This window comes from Lissotriton helveticus (assembly GCF_964261635.1).
Source record: "Lissotriton helveticus chromosome 1_1 unlocalized genomic scaffold, aLisHel1.1 SUPER_1_unloc_12, whole genome shotgun sequence".
Taxonomy (NCBI): domain Eukaryota; kingdom Metazoa; phylum Chordata; class Amphibia; order Caudata; family Salamandridae; genus Lissotriton; species Lissotriton helveticus.
In genome coordinates, this window is record NW_027611651.1 from 1050741 (window position 1) to 1072635 (window position 21895).

At 46.3% G+C, this 21895-nt stretch overlaps 2 protein-coding genes across 2 annotated transcripts in view; both read left to right on the forward strand.

The window, feature by feature from the left end:
* LOC144805503 (uncharacterized) overlaps positions 1-21895 on the forward strand; it is a 1226074-nt gene that overhangs the window by 869674 nt on the left and 334505 nt on the right. The gene's annotated exons all lie outside the window — the stretch shown is intronic.
* LOC144805494 (uncharacterized) overlaps positions 18149-21895 on the forward strand; it is a 250234-nt gene continuing 246487 nt past the window's right edge. The window contains exon 1 of the mRNA XM_078672039.1: positions 18149-19904. Within this exon, the coding sequence (XP_078528165.1) occupies positions 18882-19904 (1023 nt within the window). The 5' untranslated portion in view covers positions 18149-18881. The remainder of the gene's footprint in view (positions 19905-21895) is intronic.

A 21895-nucleotide genomic window follows, 5' to 3' on the forward strand; every position in this document is an offset into this window, starting at 1 on the left:
TGGGGAGAAGAGGCCAAGCTCTTTCAGAGGGTATGCACTTTCCCAACTCTACAAACGCCAGAGGTGATGCTCCTGGGACTAAACCCCATCCTTCAGCACATATTACCAGGGGCGAATGGTGTCTGTTCCTCCAGTGTCTGGGAGCCATAAAGTTGAGGATAGCACAATACTGGATATCTACTGAAAGCCCAGCTCTCACCCAGCGGTGTCAGACTGGGGGCACTTCTGACTATGGAAAGGCTGGTGGGTCACATGCAAGGGCCCACCTGTCTTTGAGGACAATGGAGAGCGCTGGTCTTGCTGCTAGAGGAGGGGGGTTGCTCACTCTACCCTCCCCCCATGATAGAAGACCTCAGGCCTCTTTCAGGGACTGGGGACGGTGAGACACCGAGGTGAAAACACATTAAAGGAGAGACGAGGAGGGGCTCACAGCTAAAGGCAGGGACCAGGCCACCAAACAACACATTCCTTGCTACTAGTGGACATTGGATGTATGTTTTGAAGGAAATACATGAGTTCAGCGTGTGCTCTGTCCAAAACATCTTATGTTTGGTTTAATAAACAATAATTTGATCCATGTATAATAATAACCCAGGTCACATAGATGGCGCACCTGACTGGCCTCTTGGTTTGTTAATGCTATTGTCTCAGGGTGGGGAAGGCACGAATGTGTTCTAAGTCCATATTTGAGAACTATCACTTTTAATACATGCTTTTCAATGCAGTGATACAGTCTTATAAACTAAAGTGAAGTTTTGGGCTCTGGAGCAAGAACAGAACTCCAAAGAAGTGTGTCTTTATCTCAGGTCCCCTCATTTGACAGACTTCTACCCTCAGTAGGCCCTCCCCTGGCAATGCCCTGAATATTAGGTACCCACTTCCAGTTCATGTGTGACCTGCACCCTCACTGAAGGTGGTGAAATTAGGGCTCATAGAGGCCTCTAAACAAAGTTCTTCATTTGATCTTTTTCTAAGGCTGCCCCTTGGATGTGCTGGGCTCTTTTCCCTTCTTCCTCCCTTTCGCATTGTCTCTTCTCGCTTCTTTCTTTACTGCCCCCTGATTATGTTCCTAATACACACCTCCCATGACACATCTTGTAGCATGCTCTGAGATTAGATTTTCCGAAGTCTCCACTTTATTTAATACCCAGAGGTGAGCTTTATCATTACTTTCCTTGCTTTGGCTATAGAGAATTCAGTTAAATGCAGAAACAATAAGACTACAATTCCCAGAACCCACTGGAATGCTTGACTGCTGAAGACTAAACCAGGCTCTCTATATCACATTTAAGTCTCCCAGGCTTGCTGCCAGCAATCTTTTCTGATGATGCACTTTGAAAATAAAATGGGGAACAATCAATAAAGTAAAGAGCTTCTGTGGCTGAAACCATCAGAGTGAAACAAAAGGAAACTCGACTGTGGACAGTACATGACCATAGGAGACAGGAGCTGGGAAAAGAAGCAAAAATAAACTTGGCAAGGGTGGCATGATGACTGCAAGCCACAGACAGCTGGAGTAAATTAATACTGGGTCTTTAATAACACAGCCTTTTCAGCACAGTGTAGACCCAGGCCTGATATACGTTTTGGTGTTCTTATCTTAGCTTATCTGATCAGTGTTTTGTAGAGCGCTCGTACACCGGTTGGTTTCATGGCGCTGAGAGAACAAGGGGTTGCCTGTCTGGAACAGATTATTGAAAGGCTTGTGTCAATAACCAGGTTTTGAGGGTCTTTCTGAAATTGAGCAGCTTGATGCTGAGTCTAATTTCCAGGGGCATGGAGTTCCACAGTTGTGGGGCTAGAGTCGCGAACCTGCAACATCCCCGGCGTTTCAGTTTGTAGGTGGGTACCGTCAGAAGATGGAGTTTGGCTGAGCAAGGGTTCCGAGTGTGGGTATAGCGGGAGATAAGATTGTTAATGAATTTTGGTCTGCGTCCATTTAGGGACTTGAACACTAGGCAGCCAATTTGAATGGTGCAGTGTTGGAGGACAGGAAGCCAGTGCTGTTTTTTGAGGGGGGGGAGGCGTGTTGCCATCTCAGCTGTTTGTGTATTAGTCGCACCGCTTGGTTCTGTACCAGCTGCAGTCACTTGGTGAGGCCGAGTGGGAGTCCCAGGTAAGTAGCATTCACATAGTCTAGCCAAGACTGGAGAAGGCAGGCGGATACCACTGTGCCTACCTGTGTTTTTAGGGATAAGTTATGTTATGTTATGTTAGTATGTGTTTGTAGAGCGCACGTTCACCCTGGGGTTTCTTGGCGCTGTGTACCGCTGGGGAACCCGTCCTGGCTTTCCCTGTGAGATGGTCCCTATTGGGCATCTCCAAGGGGATGTATGACGTTACAACGCATACTTTTACCACGCATACCTTTACAACGCGGTATTTACAACGAATACCGTTACAACGCATAGCGCTTAGAGGTGCTGGATAGTGGTAAGTATAATTTTCTATTCCAACTCCAGTCCCCGTGGACACTAGGGAAGGTGTTGGATAGAAAATTAAACTTATTCCCTATCCTAGAGCGCCCCCCAGCGCAATGCGTTGTAATGGTATGCGTGGTAATGCCTGCGTTGTAATGGTAGTGCGTTGTAAAAATTTCGTTGTAAACGTTACATACCCTCCAAGGTGAAGCCAGGCATCCCCGGCAGCGAAGGGGCCGTTGTGGAGATTAAGCAAGCTATTGCCCAGAGTTGCAGCGTGGGACCCATGGTTAGAGAGGCACCGAGGCGAGATTTATCGAGCCCGCCGGCATTGGTCCCGTACCCTGCCGCGTCGGGAATTGAACCCTGGTCCCGGGCCGACCTCTGCTTCTGGGTCTGCTGCCTCTAACCGGTGAGCCACACTTCTCCTAAGTTGTTACCTATGATAATCCCTAAGCTTTTAACTGAGGTGGAGGGTGCAGGGGGCGGTCCCATGTTGCTCGGCCAGTATTGTGGGACCCAATGATTATGACCTCCGCCTGTCAAGATAAGTTCTGTTTTGCTGGGGATGAGTTTTAGATGATTGAGGTTCATCCATTGCTGGATGAACGTCATAGTGGATTGAAAGTCAGTTATAGATTCGGGGGAGTTATCGATTGAGAACATAAGTTGGAGGTCATCTGAATAATTAAAGGTGGTCACCTTCCTGTCTTTTAGAGATCTTATCAGAGGGCGTAGATAGAGGCTGAAAAGATGTGGCGAGAGCGAGGAGCCCTGTGGGACCCCACAAGAAGTTTTTAACTTGGGAGCAGTGAATTGTCCGAGTGCGGTTTTGTAGGAAGGAGTTTATCCAACTAAGTGCCGGGCCCTGGAACCCTGCCTCGCTGACACTGTCCATTAGTGTGTTATGGTCGACCATCTCAAATGCGGCCGAGAGATCAAGCTGTACCAGGGCCTGGTGGTCACCTCTGTCCGCGCTTTTCTCGCAGGGATTCAAGTATTGCTATGGTTACTGTTTCAGTGGAGTGGGCTGGCCGAAAACTAGCTTGGCTAGGGTCAAGAAATTCCGTCTGTTCCAAGAAATTGGACAGGCACGTAGCCACACGGGCTTCAAGCAACTTCGCCATGTAGTAGAGCAAAGAAATAGGGCGGTAGTTTGCCAGCATCTGGGGGTCAGCTGGGATTCCTCAGAAGGGGAACCACTATAGCCTCTTTGAAGGCATTGGGTACACAGCCCTGAGACAAGGAATGGTTTACTAGGGCAAGGGCTGGGTTTGGGAAGGCCAGAAAGACCTCTTTCAAGACGTGGGGGGGGGCAGTGGTCCAAGGGAGAGCCCGATTTTACTTTGGCTAGCAGTTTGTTTAGTATCTCCATGTCGATTAGCGGGAGTCCAGAGAGTTGGTGTTCCTAGGTGTCAGCGGGGTGAAATTTTGCGAGGGTCTGGGGGGAATGCTGGCTTTGATGGCAGTGATCTTGTCGATGAAGAATTTATTCAAGGAGTCGCATAGGGCTGGACATGGCTTGGGTTTACGTAGGACTCTCTCAGGGTTGGACAGTTCATCAACTATTTTGAATAATTCTTTGGTTTGATTGTTAGCAGCGGATATGGCCTTTTTGTAATTGTTCAAGGATCGGATGTAGGTGGTTTTACTTTCTTGGGAGTAGTCCTGCCTCCACTTCCTTTCCATTTGGCGGACGGAGTGTTTTTGGGAGTTTTAGTCGGGGGAGAACCATCTCTGAGCCTCATGCCGCCGAATGAGAGTGATACGTTTGAGTGGGGCGTGTAAGTTGCTGGCCTCTAGTAGCCAAGCCGAGAAGGATTTTTCGTGCAGGTTGACATCGGTTTTGGGGTGGGGGTTGTGTTAATAAGGGTGCTGGGGAAGTCCTTGTTGTCAATAGAGCACCATTTCCTTGCCATCTTTCCCCCTTGAGCGTATGCTTTAAGGAGAATTTTACCAAGTAGTGATCAGACCAAACACACGGCATGGTAGAAGGGACTGAAGTCACTGGAGAAGTGTGGCTCAATGGTTAGAGCGGCAGACCCTGATGCAGAGGTCTGGCCCGGGACCAGGGTTCAATTCCCCGCCTCGGCGGGTCGTGGGCTCAAAATTCCACGGACCTGATAATTCTCGCCTTGGTGCCTATTCCAATCACCGGTCCCACTCTGCAACTCTGGGCAATAGCTTGCTTAATCTCCACAATGGCCCCCACAATGCTAACGATGCCTGAACTCCACCTTGGGGGTGCCCAGGAGTGGACACCTCACAGGGAAAGCCAGGATGGGTTCCACAGCGGTATTCATACAAGCGCCTTGAGACCCTTGCGGGTGAGTAGTGCGCTATACAAGTATCAGTTTACATTACTAAGTTGGTGATCCAGAGTTGATCTCGAGTAGGGTCTTTCGAGTGGGTGGCTGAGGAGATTTGTTGTGTGAAGTTCATGTTTGTTAATAGTTCTGTCAGCTCGGTAGAGTGTGGTGCTCCTTGAGGGTCGTTTGCCTAGTAATTGAAGTCCCCTTTTGGAGGATTCTGGTGTGGTTGGTCCCTAAAGGTGTGATTTGTCGGGTAACAGGTGGGGGGCCTGTACAGTAATATACATGTGAGCGGGGATGAGTTGGATTCAAGTTTTAATACTGCGTTGTCAGTGACGGGGGTTGAGTTGGGTAAGGGCGGAGAAACTCAGATTTTTGTGAATAATAGCGGCTACTCCGCCACCTGTTTTGCCATGCTGGCGGTTAGTTTGTAGGATATAGTAATCGCATGGTAAGGCAGCTAGGATGTCGGGTGAAGATTCTGAAGTGAGCTACGTTTCTGTGAGTAGGAGAATATCTGGTCGAAGGGTAAACATTTCCAAATGGTTCTTGACTAGTGACAAACAACAGAAAAGCTTCAAGGGTATGAGGCAAAAATAACTGCACCTATCTAAGATTTTTTTGGTCTTTAAGTGCTTGTAGGATGTGGGTGCCAAGAACCTGAAACCACACACCCCTAGGCTTCCAAGGGCATTGCCCAAAACTTAACAAAACAGCACAATGGTTCAGCACTCCCCACTTTAAACAATAATAATCAAGTAAGAATGTAAAGGATCCGTTCAGTGCGACTTAAACATTTCTTTTATTCTTTTTTCTTCATACAAAAACGTAGCCAACGCGTTTCGTCCAGAGGACTTCTTCAGGGCAAGAGGTAATGAGACTATGGAGGTAATCAGTTCGATGAGAAGTAAATGTATTTCCAAATAATTTTTCGTGTATCAAAGAGTCCCAAAGTCAGACAAGACAGCCACCTTTCTATTATTTTGTTGGCCAATCTCTAAGGATTTTCTTCCTATTATCTATTAAGACAGAAGAATGTCTTTGAATGTTATCAAGTTTCACGTCCAACCTCAGTGGCTCATACAATCGCCTTGTTTGGCGTATCGTTCACTTCTATCACGTCGCCGGTTTCAAAGGTAGATGAGTCTACCTTGACTAGTGATCAAGTATGGAGGTAGAGAATTGATATGTCTTTTTGCCCGGGTGTATTGGCCTGGGTACGTTGCTGGAGGGAGTGGTTGATGGGCGACCTGACCTCAGGGAACAAGTCTCGTGTCTGAGCTATGTTGATGTGACGCAGGCGAGTCAGTGTTTTAGCATCGGGCTTAAAGGAGGCCGAGTGGAGCATTCTGATCTCCGGTGAGGTGTATTTAAAGTGTTTGGGCATGAAGAGCATGGTCGAGCACGGACGGGCACAGATGGGCTTGCCTTTGGCGTGCCACCGGCGCTCCCGCGCCGTGGTTGGCATTTATGTCAGTTGTTTTGGCCAAGCCCCTCCTAGCGGTCACGTAATCAGGACCCTGGGATGAGGCCGGAAGTTGCTGGAGCGCTCTAGCAGTCAGAGGGATCTATGGGTGAGTGAACTTTCCTACCGAAGTTATACAAAGGCAAACAGATTCAATTCCCCAATTAACAGGCAGCAACAGAGTGAAATTACTGGTGAATTCGTTTTTTAAAAAGGTGGTGAACAACAATTTTAAAAGCAGTTTGAACAGGTTAAAAAAATGCTCTGTGTCAGGGTGGCGGCCTCTAATCTAGAGTTCAGGTTACCGCGCCACAAATGTGACAGATATCCCATCCGCCTTATTACAAGTTCATTATATCCTGAGGCAATTGTAATAAGGTGTTGCAGTTGCAATATTTGTCACGTTTGTGAAGGAGTAAACTGTCCGGCCAACCCTACATCAGCCCTCAGGTCTGCAATCATTTATAGGAGAGACCAGCATTACAGGAAGGGTGCCTAGAGGGCAGGTGTAGTACCAGAGGCGCTGTAAAAGGAGTCTGAGTTTAAAAGAGTGGAGTAATAGCTAATGAACCCCTGGATCTGTTGTGGGAACTCCCAGAGAAAGAGAGTGTTTCTTAAGATTCTTTTGTCTCCCAAGCTCATACTGTCTGACACATGGGCCCTGGCCTGTATCTTCTCCTCGAGGTAGGCGGCCTCAAGGTGTTGTGTTTTCTGAGGCCTTGTCCCCTCAAGAAAAGGGTGAAGTGGTAACACTCATGCAAGCAAGTACCCTTGTGAGGCAGTAGGAGTAGGATACAATATACATGAATACCCCCCTCCCCCCCAGTGCAGATAGAACCGCCCCTGGGAGGAACACGCACCTCTTCTGTTTGTACCTCATATGCACCTACCTGTACACCTCCTCTGTTTGTACTTATCAGCCGAGCTTCTTTAAGGAAGCGTGTAATCCCTGCACTGCTAACCATGGGCACTTGACTATCAGACCATTACCTGACTTCTGCTGTGTGCATGCAGAGAGATGCTCCACTGCTTTGGCCAACATCAGGAAGCACATTTTATCTGCTTCAGCTCAAGCGAGAACAGCCAGCAACTGCACTGTTCTGCACTGCACTGTTCTGTTCTGCTGGGGATTTACAATGAACAGCCTTTTATACATTTCGAACCACGTAGGAGAAGATTCCACTGAAGGCAGTTGGAAAACCATAAATTATTGTGGTCAGGCGATTTTCAGGAGGCTAATTCAGGGTGAACCGAAACTGCCCGCAAGCACATTCCGACAAAACTCACAAGCTTAAAACATCCTGCACCTGGTGTTTGCACGCCATCAACAGCAAGTACACAGTCTCAGTCTCTCCACCGACGAAGAGCAAAAGAGCAATGTAATACCATGAACCGCACGATGACGTACAACTTATAAAATGGATGAAAAGTTTTTCACGAAATATATCTACTTCCACAATCCACCCCTAGAACAATTGTTCAACATTAATATCAGAATCAATCCGTATCTATATGCATTCATTCCATTCCATTCCCTCTTGGTCTCGCTCAGTCATGGCACCTGAAACATGAATGTTGCTCATGGTAGGGGTACATAGCTGAGCACAGGCTTGGCAGCAGACGGGGAGCATATTCATACACAGGCAGACAATCAATTTTGAAATTACTATAGTCAATATTACTTTCAGCAAAATCCGGGCCCATGTATCAGACTGTGAAGAAATGTCATCCCATAATGTACGTTCAGCAAAATAATGGTACATTTAATTATTTGTGATAAGCATTCATCATTTGTATGGAAACGTTCTGATTGTGTTCTTCACAAGGGTGAGAACTAATGGAATGCAGAACTTTCCCTTTAACATTGTCTTTATCCATCCAGGTCGTTCGCCCTCGGTTCCTTATTGTTCACCCTCACTAGGCCGTGAGATGTCCCCAGTACTTCATGGGTATGAACTCCATAGAAAGTCTACCACTGGTTGACTTCAAAAGATGGACTTGGAATTTGAATTAGTGACACTGACTGAGAGGAAGAAGATGCTGAATGAATTGGTGAGCCAAAAGTTTGTCTGGGGTAGAGATGATACTGTGGTCTCTGCGGTGTCAGAGGTTCAGGAGGGGGTATACTTCTGTCCGGTGTCAGTGGTGGATGTAGACGCAAGTTAAAAAGTACAAACCTCCACCAGAGTATACCGACATCTCTTAATAAGAGTCATTTCAATGTAATCCATTTGGAGCTCCTTGAAGGGCATCTGTGGGGGGCAAAATGTCCTGGTGGAACCTTTGTTCCATTGCCTATATAGAACTGAGCACAGGTCACACAGCATTGGCATAACTGCTCAGCCATTCTCCGTATCTTAGAATTTGCCCAAAACTGCAATATACTATTGGTCCATCCATCCCGACCCAGATGATCGGGGTGGAGCATCATCAAAGTCTTTGAATATAAGGGGGCATCAGGCAGGAGATATCGTATTCTGTCCATAGTCATCCAACAACCCTGAACTTGTGTGCCCATTTTGGCCCATTTATCCAATTCACCCTCAAACTTGTTTAGCTATTCCTTCAGGGCTAATGTCTTGGGGCCCCTTTGCCATGTCAGGGTCAAAGTGGGCTACATATGTGAGGATAGTGGGGTTGGCTCTTTTGTCTGCAAAATCAATTTCCCTCCTCATATCATCAGTTATTTTCATATGAGCACTACATTTTATCACCAACACTTTGGCAGGTTAGGACACTGCATTCAGTAATCTCGATATCAACACCCCTTGTTGTATTTTAGCGCCTTGTAAATTAATAAACCCTCTCTCAGTCCATAATCTACCATAATTGTGGGCAATAAGGCATATTGACTATCCGGATAAATGTTCACCCTTTACCCCAAGGCTAGTTCACAGACTCTGTCTAGTGTTATCAGCTCTGCTGCCTGGGCAGAGTTCTCAGGTATCTTGCATTTATTGACACAATTCACGAGTCAGTCGAGCATTGGTAAAATGTTGCGTCTTTGTTCTATTTAACAATAATTCCACAGAGTGAGGTAGATAGACGTGTACCGTATGTCCCATAACCAAATTTTCCACTTGTTGAAGGGAGACTGCAGCTTCTGCCATTGCCCTTAGACACCGGGGAAGGGCCTGAGCTTCCATGTCTAGTGCTGTAGAAAATATAGGCACATGGGCGCTTGTGATCACCCTGCTGTTGCGTGAGGATGGACAACACACAACCATTCTTTTCGTGTACAAACAGATGAAAGTAGATTTCGTAGTCTGGAAAACCCAAAGCCGGTGCACTATATAATATGTCCTTCAGAGTCCGGAATCTAGCAGCATGCTCCTGGGCTCCTGAACGTCTATTCTCGTCAGTCTTAAGAAACATTTTACAATGATTGAGAATTTCGGTATCCAGTGTCGACAACAGCTGGCCATGCCCAAGAAGGCATGCACCTGCTGCTGTGCGAAGGTATCAAAAGGGTGGGCTGCACTCTTTTAGTCTCCAGGCGCCACTCGTCTTGCCACAAAAGGTGACCCAGATACACCACCTCAGTTTGAGAAAACGGTATTTTGTGTGGTGAAGCCTTACGACTGTGAGTAGCTAAAAGAATTCAACAGTCTGACTGCATCTGTTATGCATGTTTCTTTACCCTCTCCTGCAACAGTAAGCTGTCTGTATAAGAGAGCTAGAAAAGGAAGTATTATTTAAATCGATCACTGAAAAATAGGACTTATCCGGGGGCAACCTAGATAGTATATGAAAAACATTAGGCACAACAGGGAATTGGGGTACAATTATCTTGTTAATCTCTCCTAGGTCAACTATGAACCGCTACTGATCTCCTTTCTTCTTAGCGTCCCCCTTTTTCAAGACCGGGAGTATGGGGCTGTCATAGGAGCTCCCTGATATTTCTTTCACTATGTCCTCTCTTACTAAATCCCCGACAATCTTATGTAATCCTTTCAAACCCTCCGCTGATATTCTGTATTGCAGTATCCTGGGGAAGCATGTGTTTTACTATAACATGTAAATGGTCTGTATTTATTCCTCCTGTGTGGTTGGTGTGCGTGGCCCAAATTCTGTGGTCTATCCCTTTTAGAACTTAGGAGGGATGTTTAATAGTCCACTGTAACGGGGTCGGGGTGCGGGACCTTAAGAACTGGTGGACCCTTGTCCCTAACTACCCTCCTTACCCACAGACTGATTCATCGAGGGCAGATTGGGACAGCTTGTCAGAACGGGACGATGCAATTGACCCCGGCGCCTTTAACTGAGCCTGTGACGATCAGGACGAGACCCCGCCCCCTGCTGACGTCAGAGAATCCAGACTGGTCAAAAGGCAGGAAGTACTGTACGGGAGGTGTGTCATCACCCCGGAGGTCGGAAGGGGCAACAGAAGCTGGAGTGGGCTGTAAGCCAGCAGATCTCGACCGCAGATGCGGACAGGGACATGTTCAAGAACACCATCGTCGCCCAGTTGGAGGGTCTACAGAAAGTGGTGCCGAGTCCCGGTGTGCCTATACCTACGGAGAGAAGGAATTATGGGCCGAATCCATCGGGGGTTCAGTTGCAGAAATACATCTCTGGTGAGGACCCCGATGCCTTCCTCCCCAATTTTGAGAGGGCAGCCAGAGCCTGTGGGTGGCTGGAAGAGAAGTGCCCCTTCTTTTTAGCCCCCCTCCTGTCCGGCGAAGCCCAAGCGGCATATCAAGTAGCCAACCAGGCGGGAGTGACCCCCTACCCGACAATCAAGGCGGTGATACTAGACCACTTGGGGGTATACGCCGAAGCCTACAGACTCAGGTTCAGGAAGGAAAAAGGGGTTGCTGGGGAGCATCCCAAGACTCTGTACCTCAGACTAAAAATGGCTGCAGACAAGTGGTTGAGGCCAGAGAGTCGTACTAAAGAGGAAGTCATGTCGAGCATATACCTGGAACAATTCATGGAGGCCTTACCCTACGGCACCCAACGGTGGCTGAGACAGCATTCCGGCATAACAGCAGAACAAGCCATTGAGATGGCCTCCAATTATAACAGAGCGATGCCACGATCCTTCCCCTGGGAAGCCAACAAGGGAACCAAAACCGCCCCAGGGATCATGAAACAGGAAAAGAAGAGCAACAAGCCAGCCCCGGAAAACATGAGGACTCGGCCAACGAGATATGAGATCCCCGCCACCAGGGGTCCACAATGCTTCGAGTGTGGAGAGTGGGGCCACATCGCCAGAATGTGTCCCCGAAAACGAACAACGGAAGAACCTATGGAGGTCGGCTATATTCCGAAAGCAGTAATGTATACGGCGGAGATGGGACCATCCTTTTACGTAAGGATTTTTACGTTAATAGCAAATGTGTGAAAGCCCTATTAAATTCGGGATGTAGACAATCGGTGATAAAGACAAAACTAGTCCTTCCCTCCCAATTAGGTCCCAATGCTCTGGTATACCTCAGATGTGTACATGGGGATGTAAAACCCTACCCCGTAGCCCACATCACCCTCCAGCCTATAGGTAGGGATCCATGTGCAGTGAAAGTGGGAGTAGTGGACACCCTACCAGAGGACCTGATAATAGGGATAGACAACCCTGATTTTCTTGCCCTCTTCAGGAGAGAGATGGAAGGACAGCCCATCTAACAGCGGAACCATGGGAGTTAGATAGGGGATTCAAGTTTGCACAGGCCAATGACCCAACCCTTATGAACGCCTGGGAGGCAGCCCATAGAGAAAAGACGACACCAACCCCAGGGTATCCCAAGTTCAAGATTGAGAACGACCTGTTATATAGGGAAGGGAAGGCAGGTGAACCCCCACAACTAGTTGTCCCAAAGGACTTTAGGGACCAGATACTGTTCTACGCCCACACTCACCTGACAGCAGGACATAGCGGCGCCGAGAAGACCCTTCAAAGTATTGTACGTTTATTCTTTTGGCCTGGTATATACAAGACAGCAGAGACCTACTGTAAACAATGTGAGGTCTGCCAAAAAAAGCATATGAGCAGGCCACCCGCAGCGCCCCTACAGCCTTTACCCATCATAGGCATCCCCTTTGAGAGAGTGGGAATGGACCTGATAGGTCCCCTTCCCCGAACAACTAGGGGACACACGTATGCCTTAGTCATAGTAGACTATAACACTAGATTCCCTGAAGCCTTTGGCCTCAGTACCCCGACCACAAAGAACGTGGCTGAAAAACTGATCGAGCTCTTTTCCAGGGTAGGGTTTCCGAGGGAGATCCTCACGGATCAGGGGACTCCCTTTGTCTCCAAAATGATGACAGAAGTATGCAAAATGCTAGATCTACGACACATTCGTACCTCGGCCTACCACCCACAGACGGATGGTTTAGTCGCGAGATACAATCACACACTTAAAACCACTCTCAAGAAAATGTTAACCGCAGAAAACAAAGACTGGGACAAAATGTTGCCCTTGGCCCTTTATGTTCTGCGGGCGCAAGTACAAAGCAGCCTAGGGTTCTCTCCTTTCAAACTTCTCTATGGGAGACAGCCCAGATCACTCCTAGAAATCACCAAGGAAGCTTGGGAAAGAGAAGAAGCGGTGGATCAAAGATCACTGTTGGAGTATACCACTCAATTAAAAACCATGTTAGGCAAACTAAGAGACCTAGCCTACTCCAACTTGGAGAAATTCCAGGACAAACAAAAGCAATATTACGACAAGGGTAAGAAGTGGAGGATTCTGAACAAGGGTGACTGGGCCTTAGTCCTTCTACCCTCTTCCACCCAGAAGTTCAGAAGCGAATGGAAGGGGCCTTATAGGATCACAGAGACCACAGGGACATGCTTCAACTGGGAGTCATACGACCATCACGAAGTAGCTGGGCTTCGCCCATAGTGATGGTTCCAAAACCGGATGGGTCCACCCGGTTTTGTATGGACTTCCCGGCTTTAAATGCTATATCTTCCTTCGATGCCTTCCCTATACCCCGAGTGGATGAGCTGATAGAAAGGATAGGGGAAGCCAGATACATCACGACCCTGGACCTGACAAAAGGGTACTGGCAGGTGCCACTGCGTGAAAGCGACAGACATAAAACTGCCTTTGCCACTGACGATGGCCTATTTGAGTTTAACGTGTTGCCGTTCGGGCTCCATGGAGCCCCAGCAACGTTCCAACGTTTGATGAACCAAGTGTTAGCCATCCACACCGCGTACAGTTCGGTGTACCTCAATGACATTGTCATCTTAAGTCTGACATGGGAGGAACACCTAAAGCACATAGACAGAATCCTCACAGCCTTACAAAAGGCCGGCCTCCATATTAACTCCAAAAAGTCGAGGGCCGCTTTCCCCAAAGTAAAATACCTGGGGTTTATGTTGGGGGAGGGGGTGATTGCACCACAGGAGGAGAAAATATGCGCCATAACCAACTCCCCCTTTCCCTCTACCACGAGAGAACTACGTGCCTTTTTAGGTCTTATAGGCTATTATAGGATGTTCATTAAAGACTTTGCCAAAATAGCCACTCCCTTGACGGACCTCCTCAAAAAGAACACGAAACTCAACCGAGGAAAACCCCCACCCGAAAACGCCAGAATAGCTTTTGAATCTCTAAAGAGAGCCATCACATCCAGGCCAGTGCGGATTTCCCCGAACTATGAGAAACAATTCACTCTGGCAACAGACGCCTCAGATACTGGGGTGGGGGCTGTACTGTCTCAAGAGGGGGAGGACGGGCTAGAACATCCCATCCTCTACATCAGTCGGAAACTCCACCCCAGGGAGCGCAAATACCCGACTGTAGAAAAGGAGTGTCTTGCGATTCGCTGGGCAGTGGACAAATTGCGGTACTACTTGGAGGGGAGAACCTTCACGCTCTACTCGGATCATGCACCCCTGCAGTGGATGCAGAAGAATATGACCCAGAACTCCCGAGTCCTTCGATGGTTTCTTTTTCTCCAACCCTTTTCCTTTAGAATAGTGCACAAAAAGGGAATAGACAATGGCAACGCAGACTATTTATCTAGGGTGCCCATTCTCCCCGATCGGGAGAATCCAGGGGGGGAGGTGTGTAACGGGGTCGGGGTGCGGGACCTTAAGAACTGGTGGACCCCTGTCCCTAACTCCCCTCCTTACCCACAGACTGATTCATCGAGGGCAGATTGGGACAGCTTGTCAGAACGGGACGATGCAATTGACCCCGGCGCCTTTAACTGGGCCTGTGACGATCAGGATGAGACCCCGCCCCCTGCTGACGTCAGAGAATCCAGACTGGTCAAAAGGCAGGAAGTACTGTACGGGAGGTGTGTCATCATCCCGGAGGTCGGAAGCGGAGGAGCGGAGCCGGACACGAAGAGAGGAGAAAACGGAGAAGACGAGAGCGGAGGAGAGCCAGGAGGCCAATGACCCCGTGTTCCGCCGTGCCACACTCCCGAGGGAGGAGTGTGGCTTTCTCAGGTACGGCGGCGTTGGGCAACCTGGGTGGGGAAAAAGAGCGCCCCTTTGTAGATAGTGTAAACATCCCTGTGTGTGTCTTTCCCGTGTGTGGTCCCATACCCGTCCTCCCTCCTTAACCCTCCCGCTCTCCTCACAGCCTACCTCCCTGAACACGAACACGAGCACGTTCATTCTGTATAAAGCACGGGTGTTCCCTCACTATCACTCGGTCCCAAGTCGGGTACGCCGATATCAGGCCATTAACTAACGGTTTCCCTCTGTTGGTCTCTTTTCCCTGGTGGTCCGGAGACGGCGTACCAGAAGCATACCCAGCAGACGTCCACCAGAAGAACCACAAGACCCCGCCACCACGAACAACCTGGAGTTTGCACGAGAAAGACTCACCTTTCGGACCAGGCGTACCATAAAAATAAAACCCAGTTTAAAGAGATTTGAATTTAAAAACATTTGTATAGCGCACTTTTATCATGCGGTTTCTTGGCGCTGTTGGGTTGTGAGGAAGCAGGCAGGAGCGGAGGGGGGTTTAAGCATTGTAGGCTCGGGAAAAGAGGAAAGTTTTGAGGCCCTTCCTGAACTCGATATAGATATTCTGCTTCCCAGCCTCTTACTGTCACTGAGACAACCTCCACTTCCCCTCCCACGCCCACATCCTCATAACACAGATCTAGTCATCAGGGCCACATTGTCTGAATCGCATTCCAAATAAATCACATCTGCTATACTCCTGATGACCGCTTTTTTGTTTCATCAACAAATATAGTCCTAAAAGGTCAAAGGCACACTTGTCTGAGATTACAAATTCATTAATGTTGGTTATATGACCGTAGTGCAAGGGCTGGGTGATGGGACGGGTGATTGGCACATTGGTAAACCCCACATGCACATTTACTTTCCCGGAGAGTGGGCCCTGGGGCAAGGTCTGTTTAGTCAGTGAAGAGGTGGTGGCCAATGTGTGTATGAGAAATTTAACGGCGTTGTTCTCTACAGTCCCCAGCACATATGGGCCTCTTAAATCTAGGTGCAACACACTTCTATTCATCCTCCTTTTGGGCCTCCCTAGTTTTCATCTTCCACATGGTAATAATCGTAGCGTGGTATTTTATGCATCATGACCGTGGTTGCCGCATGGTGTTAAAGTAATTATTATTCTGCCTAGGGCCATTTTCCCGTTGTTGCTTATGACCGGAAACCAGAGTTAGTATCTACCTCTGCCCCTACTCCTATCACGCCTTCTCAGTAGGCAGGGGTACATACAATCTCAAACCCAATGGTCAGGACTGCTGCAGTTATGGCATGTATCTGGAGCAAACGTGTTCCCTAGTTGGGAGGGGCTGAACTGGTCCTCATATGGGCCCCCTCCCTCTCTTCCTCCTCCCCTATTGTTCTGTTATATTAGTACTTTATGTTTTAACTTCCTGTTTCTTCTCCTTCATCTTCTCCTCCTGCTCTAATTTCTACTAAACATCTGTTCTATATCATCCAATCTCATGAAAGTGACCCGCAATGTGCGCTCTGAATGGGAATACCACCTTTCCTTGTTTTCTCGTATATCGGGGTACTAAGTGGCAAAAGTTAGTTCATTGCATGACCATGTGACATGTGCATACATATTTTGAATTTGTCACTTCCAGAGCATGGTCCTTCTAGAAGTGGCAAGGCTTTACTGCGCTTAACGCACAAGGGAGCTGCTGTCTGTTCTACATTAGCTTGGGAGGACCATTGTTCCTTATCGTTTTGTTGTTTCAACGCCCAGGTATGGCTCTGCATTCATCTATGTAGTCCAATATCTTGTCTACCGTTTGGTAAACGTCAATAAATAAGCCGTCTGGGCCGAGAGGAGTAAATGAGTATCTTTAAAACGTTCCTCAATGTCTTTAGCATCTTGGAGTGGGGATAATTGAGTATAACCCTGACTTGGGGGGTAAGTTATAAACCAATCCTTACACATTTAATCTATTTGGTCAAAGACTATTCGCAGTGGGTGGTACTTCATCCTAAAGTTAAAATTGGCCGGAAACTTGTCACCATAGTCCTTTAAACCCTCTTTCATTATGGCATGATATATGTGTTCTAGCCTGTGCTGTTCTTATTTGGTCATTGGAGTGTCTTATCTAAATCTTCTGGTTTCATCGTCATCCCCTTCTACCTCCAAAAATCGTCGATCAGTGGGTGCAGTTCTAGTGTTGGGAAGTACTGATACCAGTTTTCTGCGTTCTCTTTCTTTTGTAGGCTTGTGCTTGTCTCCTTACTGTTCCCTCCAAGTGGACCCCATAGTTTCTGACCCATGCATGTACATCCCAACATTGTAAGGCTTCATATTGTAACAATCAAATCTTTCCCTGTCTTTCCCTAGCCATTAAATATTGGCTCAAATAACCCAACTTCACTTTTTCAAAGGATCTTATTCCTGGCTGTTGCAAATCTGGATGGGATTTAGTTTATTCATGCCATTGTTTCAGAAATAGGCCTGTCTGGAGACTCTTTTTGTAATTACATACTACACCGGACGACTGGGTGGAGGTATCTGGACTGTGCCACTTCTAGAACGCTCAGCGCAGGCGCGGAATTCGCGTTGCGCAGGCGCGGCAAGCGGGCCGTAACGGAACCGTTCCGTCACCAGCACAGCCCACCCGAGGCTCGTGATGGAACGGTTCCGTCACGAGCACACAAGGGGTTAAACCAAACTACTCTTCTAAATAAAGCATGGACAAGCACAGTTGTAAGCAGTCAGGAACCAACGTTTATTAGCTCTTGCTCAAATTAGAACAGCCAGCTACCAACTGCACTGTCCTGCCTTGGGTTACAATCAGCAGCCTAGCACACGTTGAGCCACGTAGGAGAACAGTACACTGAAGACAGTTGACAAACAATAAATCATTATAATCATGAGGCGCACACAGGGTGCACCGAAACTGCCTGCAAGCATATTCCAAGAAAGCCCACAAGATAAAAACATCCTGCACCTGGTGTTTGCACACCGTGAACAGAACATACACAGTTGCAGTCTCGTCAGAGACAAGAGCAATAGAGCAATGTCATAACATGAACTGCAAAATGAAATACAACCTATAAATGGATAACAGTAATTTACGTAGTATATCTTCTTCCAAACAATGTGCCTTGCATTCCCTTTGTTATGTACTTCCTGAAGAGGTACCTTTGTTATACACTTCCCGAAACTGAAGAAACAGCAGCTCATCCTGAGTCCTCTTTTTCTACAATCTATTCTTGTTTAAATGAACTCTTAACCATATGCATCTACCTAAACCTGTACCTGTAGCATGTGGGCGCTCCGTGATCGCAGTTTCTTTATTAAATTACTTTGTAAACACTGGCAAATCACCTCCTTTTCTGAAGTAAATAAGATGTGACTTCTTCGATAGAGCTTTTAGTTAAATATCCGTGTATGAGGAAAAATCCCTCTGTAACGTTCAAAGATGGTAAAGAAGAAATGTCTTGTAACACAATTTAAACATAATGTATTTAAGTCCTTCATGTTTGCATTTAGTAATTTAACATCTGTTTACATCCAACAGGAAACAAGCCTTGAATACATGAAATGATAATGGATTTAGAAGACACTACTGTAAATCAGCAAAAACAATGAAGAATTGAGCTCCAGTATTCAATGCGGCATTAGCAACGTCATATTAACGAACCTGAACGTTAACTGACGGATCCTGGAAGAAGCTGTCCAGGGCAATTCAGTGAATTTAAGAGTCTGAGCCCTGCATCTCCACTCCACAAAACTAAGAAATTAACTCTGGAAAATTAAGACAACAACACTGACAAAGCACCTCTATTGTAAGCAGGTGTCCAACACCAACTTTGATCCTGAGATTGTAATGATGTGTTTACAGCAGTGCTCTGCTTTCTTAAAATGATAACAGACCACCATTCAGTGCGCTCGGTGTATGGTAAACTCTTTCTAGCCAAACCCCAGGAACCAGAGAAAAGAACAATGGCGTAGAGCCAGACACTTGAAGTGTAAAAGAAAGACGAGTTCTGCTATCTAAAATACAAATTTATGGCCCAGTTTGTGCCGACCAGAAGGAAGATGGATCATTATCCCTAACTGTGCAAAGTATTTACCCATTCCAAAGACACTATCGCCCACAAAGAAGCCTTGCACTCTTTATGAGTGTGACAGATTTCTGGTGACCTTGAGTGTGGCAGGTGTTTCGTGACATTTGCACTTTATTAAATCAGAAAGCAAATGTGCAAAATATCATACATACAGGGAATGTGAGAATAACACACGTGCTTTATCAGCCATGTTTGCCCTTCAGGAAACACAGTCATGGGATGCAGACGAATATATACCAGACTCAGAGACATTAACCAAGAAAGAAGAACCTTACACATGCAACAAGAGCTTTAGTTTGTCATCAGAACTAAATCACCATCAGCAAACACACACAGGTGAAAAACTATTCAAGTGCACTGAATGTGGGAGTAGTTTTAGTTACTCTTCAGCATTAAGGAATCATCAGCGTGCACACACAGGGGAAAAACCATTCAAATGCAGTGAATGTGAGAAGAGCTTTAGTGATGTATCAATCCTACAAAGACATCAGCGAACACACACTGGGGAAAAACCATACCATTGCAATGATTGTGGAGAAAGCTTTAGACATTCCTTAACATTAAGGAATCATCAGCGAATACACACGGGGGAAAAGCCATTCAAGTGCAGTGAGTGTGTGAAGAGCTTTAGTCGGTTACCATATCTACAAACACATCAGCGAACACACACGGGGGAAAAACCTTTCAAGTGCAGTGAATGTGGAAAGAGCTTTAGTCAGTCATCCGTCTTACACAGGCATCAGCGAACACACACAGGGGAAAAACCCTACCATTGTAGTGAGTGCGGAAAGAGCTTTAGTCTGTTATCACACCTCACAACTCATCAGCGAACTCACACAGGAGAAAAACCATACCATTGCAGTGAATGTGTGAAGAACTTTAGTCAATTATCATACCTGCAAAGTCATCAGCGAACACACACTGGGGAAAAACCTTACCATTGTAGTGAATGTGACAGTAGTTTTCATGACTCTTCAGCATTAAGGATTCATCTGCGAATTCACACGGGGGAAAAGCCATTCAAGTGCAGTGAATGTGTGAAGAGTTTTACTCAGTTATCAATGCTGCAAAGTCATCAGCGAACACACACAGGGGAAAAACCTTATCATTGCAGCGAATGCGGAAGTAGTTTTAGTAACTCCTCAAACCTAAGGATGCATCAGAGAACGCACACGGGGGAAAAGCCATACAAGTGCACTGAATGCGTGAAGGCCTTTAGTCGATTATCAATTCTACACCGACATAAGCAAAACCACACCGTCATTGATCACACGTTGAAATAATCCTCGAGGATGCATCAGAGAACGCACACGGGGGAAAAGCCATACAACTGCACTGAATGTGTGAAGGCCTTTAGTCGATTATCAATTCTACACCGACATAAGCAAAAACACACCGTCATTGATCACACGTTGAAATAATCCTTGAGCTGCAGGGAATTCATCAAGATTTTAAGTACATTAACAATAATACTGACACATCTGTGGAAATACAACGGAGCAAGCAAGTGAAGTTATTGGGAGATTAAGGAATTACAGAAAATTATAACATTATAATTATTTGGAACATTCAAATACCAGATGATGAAAAGTAGATGATAGAAGACCCGGCTAGCAGGAAAGAAGAAAAACATAGATACTTGTAGAATTATGATAGTGTTTATTATCAGCGATTGTTCGTTTCTCTACAGGCAGGAAGAAACATGAAGCACCAGGAAACACTTTGGGAGACTAGCATAATGTGGACTAATAGAAAAGAAAGATTTGTTTTTATTGAGTGAAACAGAGTTATAAAGCACAACATCCAAGCACACCTGATCGCACGACTGGTAAAAGTAACAGAATGAACAATGCTTGGACTGACAGGAGTACTTTCAGCAAGATTTAGGGATTAGTGATAAAACCCGTAAATCCATAACGCCAAAACACGTGCACACCCATGGAGTGTTCAACCAAAAAACAAACGCAGTTCTTAAGAGTGAGCAGTGAAACTATACAAGTCGCCCAATCAGAAGGATGGCAAAGAGGCTTTACTCCGGGGGAGTGACAAGCATTAGAAGAGCCAAGACAAGCTGACACGCAACATGCAAAATAAGCAAGCTACTAACAACATTTGTCCAAAAATATCCTAGAATAAAAGCTAGATATGAGCATAGTGGTTGTTCTCTACACTAAATAATACAAACAACAACTTATTTAGTATATGCCGTTCACTCATTTGTCTCTTCAATTACAAGTTCTGTTATCACTGAATTTATTGATGCTCATTTTACCAAACAAAAATGCAAGAAAGGCTGTGTCAGTCATACCGAGCTGTATCTAGTGTTCTGCTTGTTCATACTTCTATAAACCCTGCCTTGAAGAAGGCAAGAATAACACTGTTACTCTATAAACGCTGAAATAACAAATCACTTTTAGGCGGAAGCAGCAGCTTGGGTTACTTGCAAGTAATAGGAGTCTCTGGGACATATCTCTGCAGCTTTCGTTTAATCATTGGTGTGAAAGTCTATGGAATCCTTGTAGTTAGCCTGTGTCTTTGAATGTTTAACAAACATATAATGATTTTTAGATGTGGGATTACATTATGCTTTTGATGCAGCAGCTCCTTGTTTCCTACCAGTGTTTATGAATTGATTAGTTAATGTTAAAATACATTTTGGACATTGATGTATTCTTCTGTACTATAGATGTGTTGGTTTCATGGAATATACCTTCATTCTAAAATAAATCTTAAGTGAATATTACTCGCATTTTTATTGGGAGGTCTGAGGGGCCTGATGAAACACTGTTGGTCAATCAAAAGGTCAATTGGAAACTACAGACACTCACAGCCAGAGGATTTCAGTCTGTTGAGCACCGCTTACTCATCCTCTCTGATCGAAATAAGTGTAGTAGATCAGGTCCCCTCCTCCCATGTCCAGATGGACGGCTAGCGCGCTGAGTTCAGCACATTTTGAAATTCAAGATTTCATGGTATGAACTATAATTGCAAGACAATCATGTAAGTATTAAGACTAAGGAGGAGGGGGAAAGGCCAAGTCCTGTGTGAACATGGCAATTATGCACCTCAAACAGGAGTGCAAACATTTATCACTTCAACTACATTGCAAACACCCTCTCACGGGTGCTTCCACTTTACGATCCAAACCAGGCCATCAAAAATCATGCTTTATCCTACATTTAGTGGCTGACACTCCTAGGTG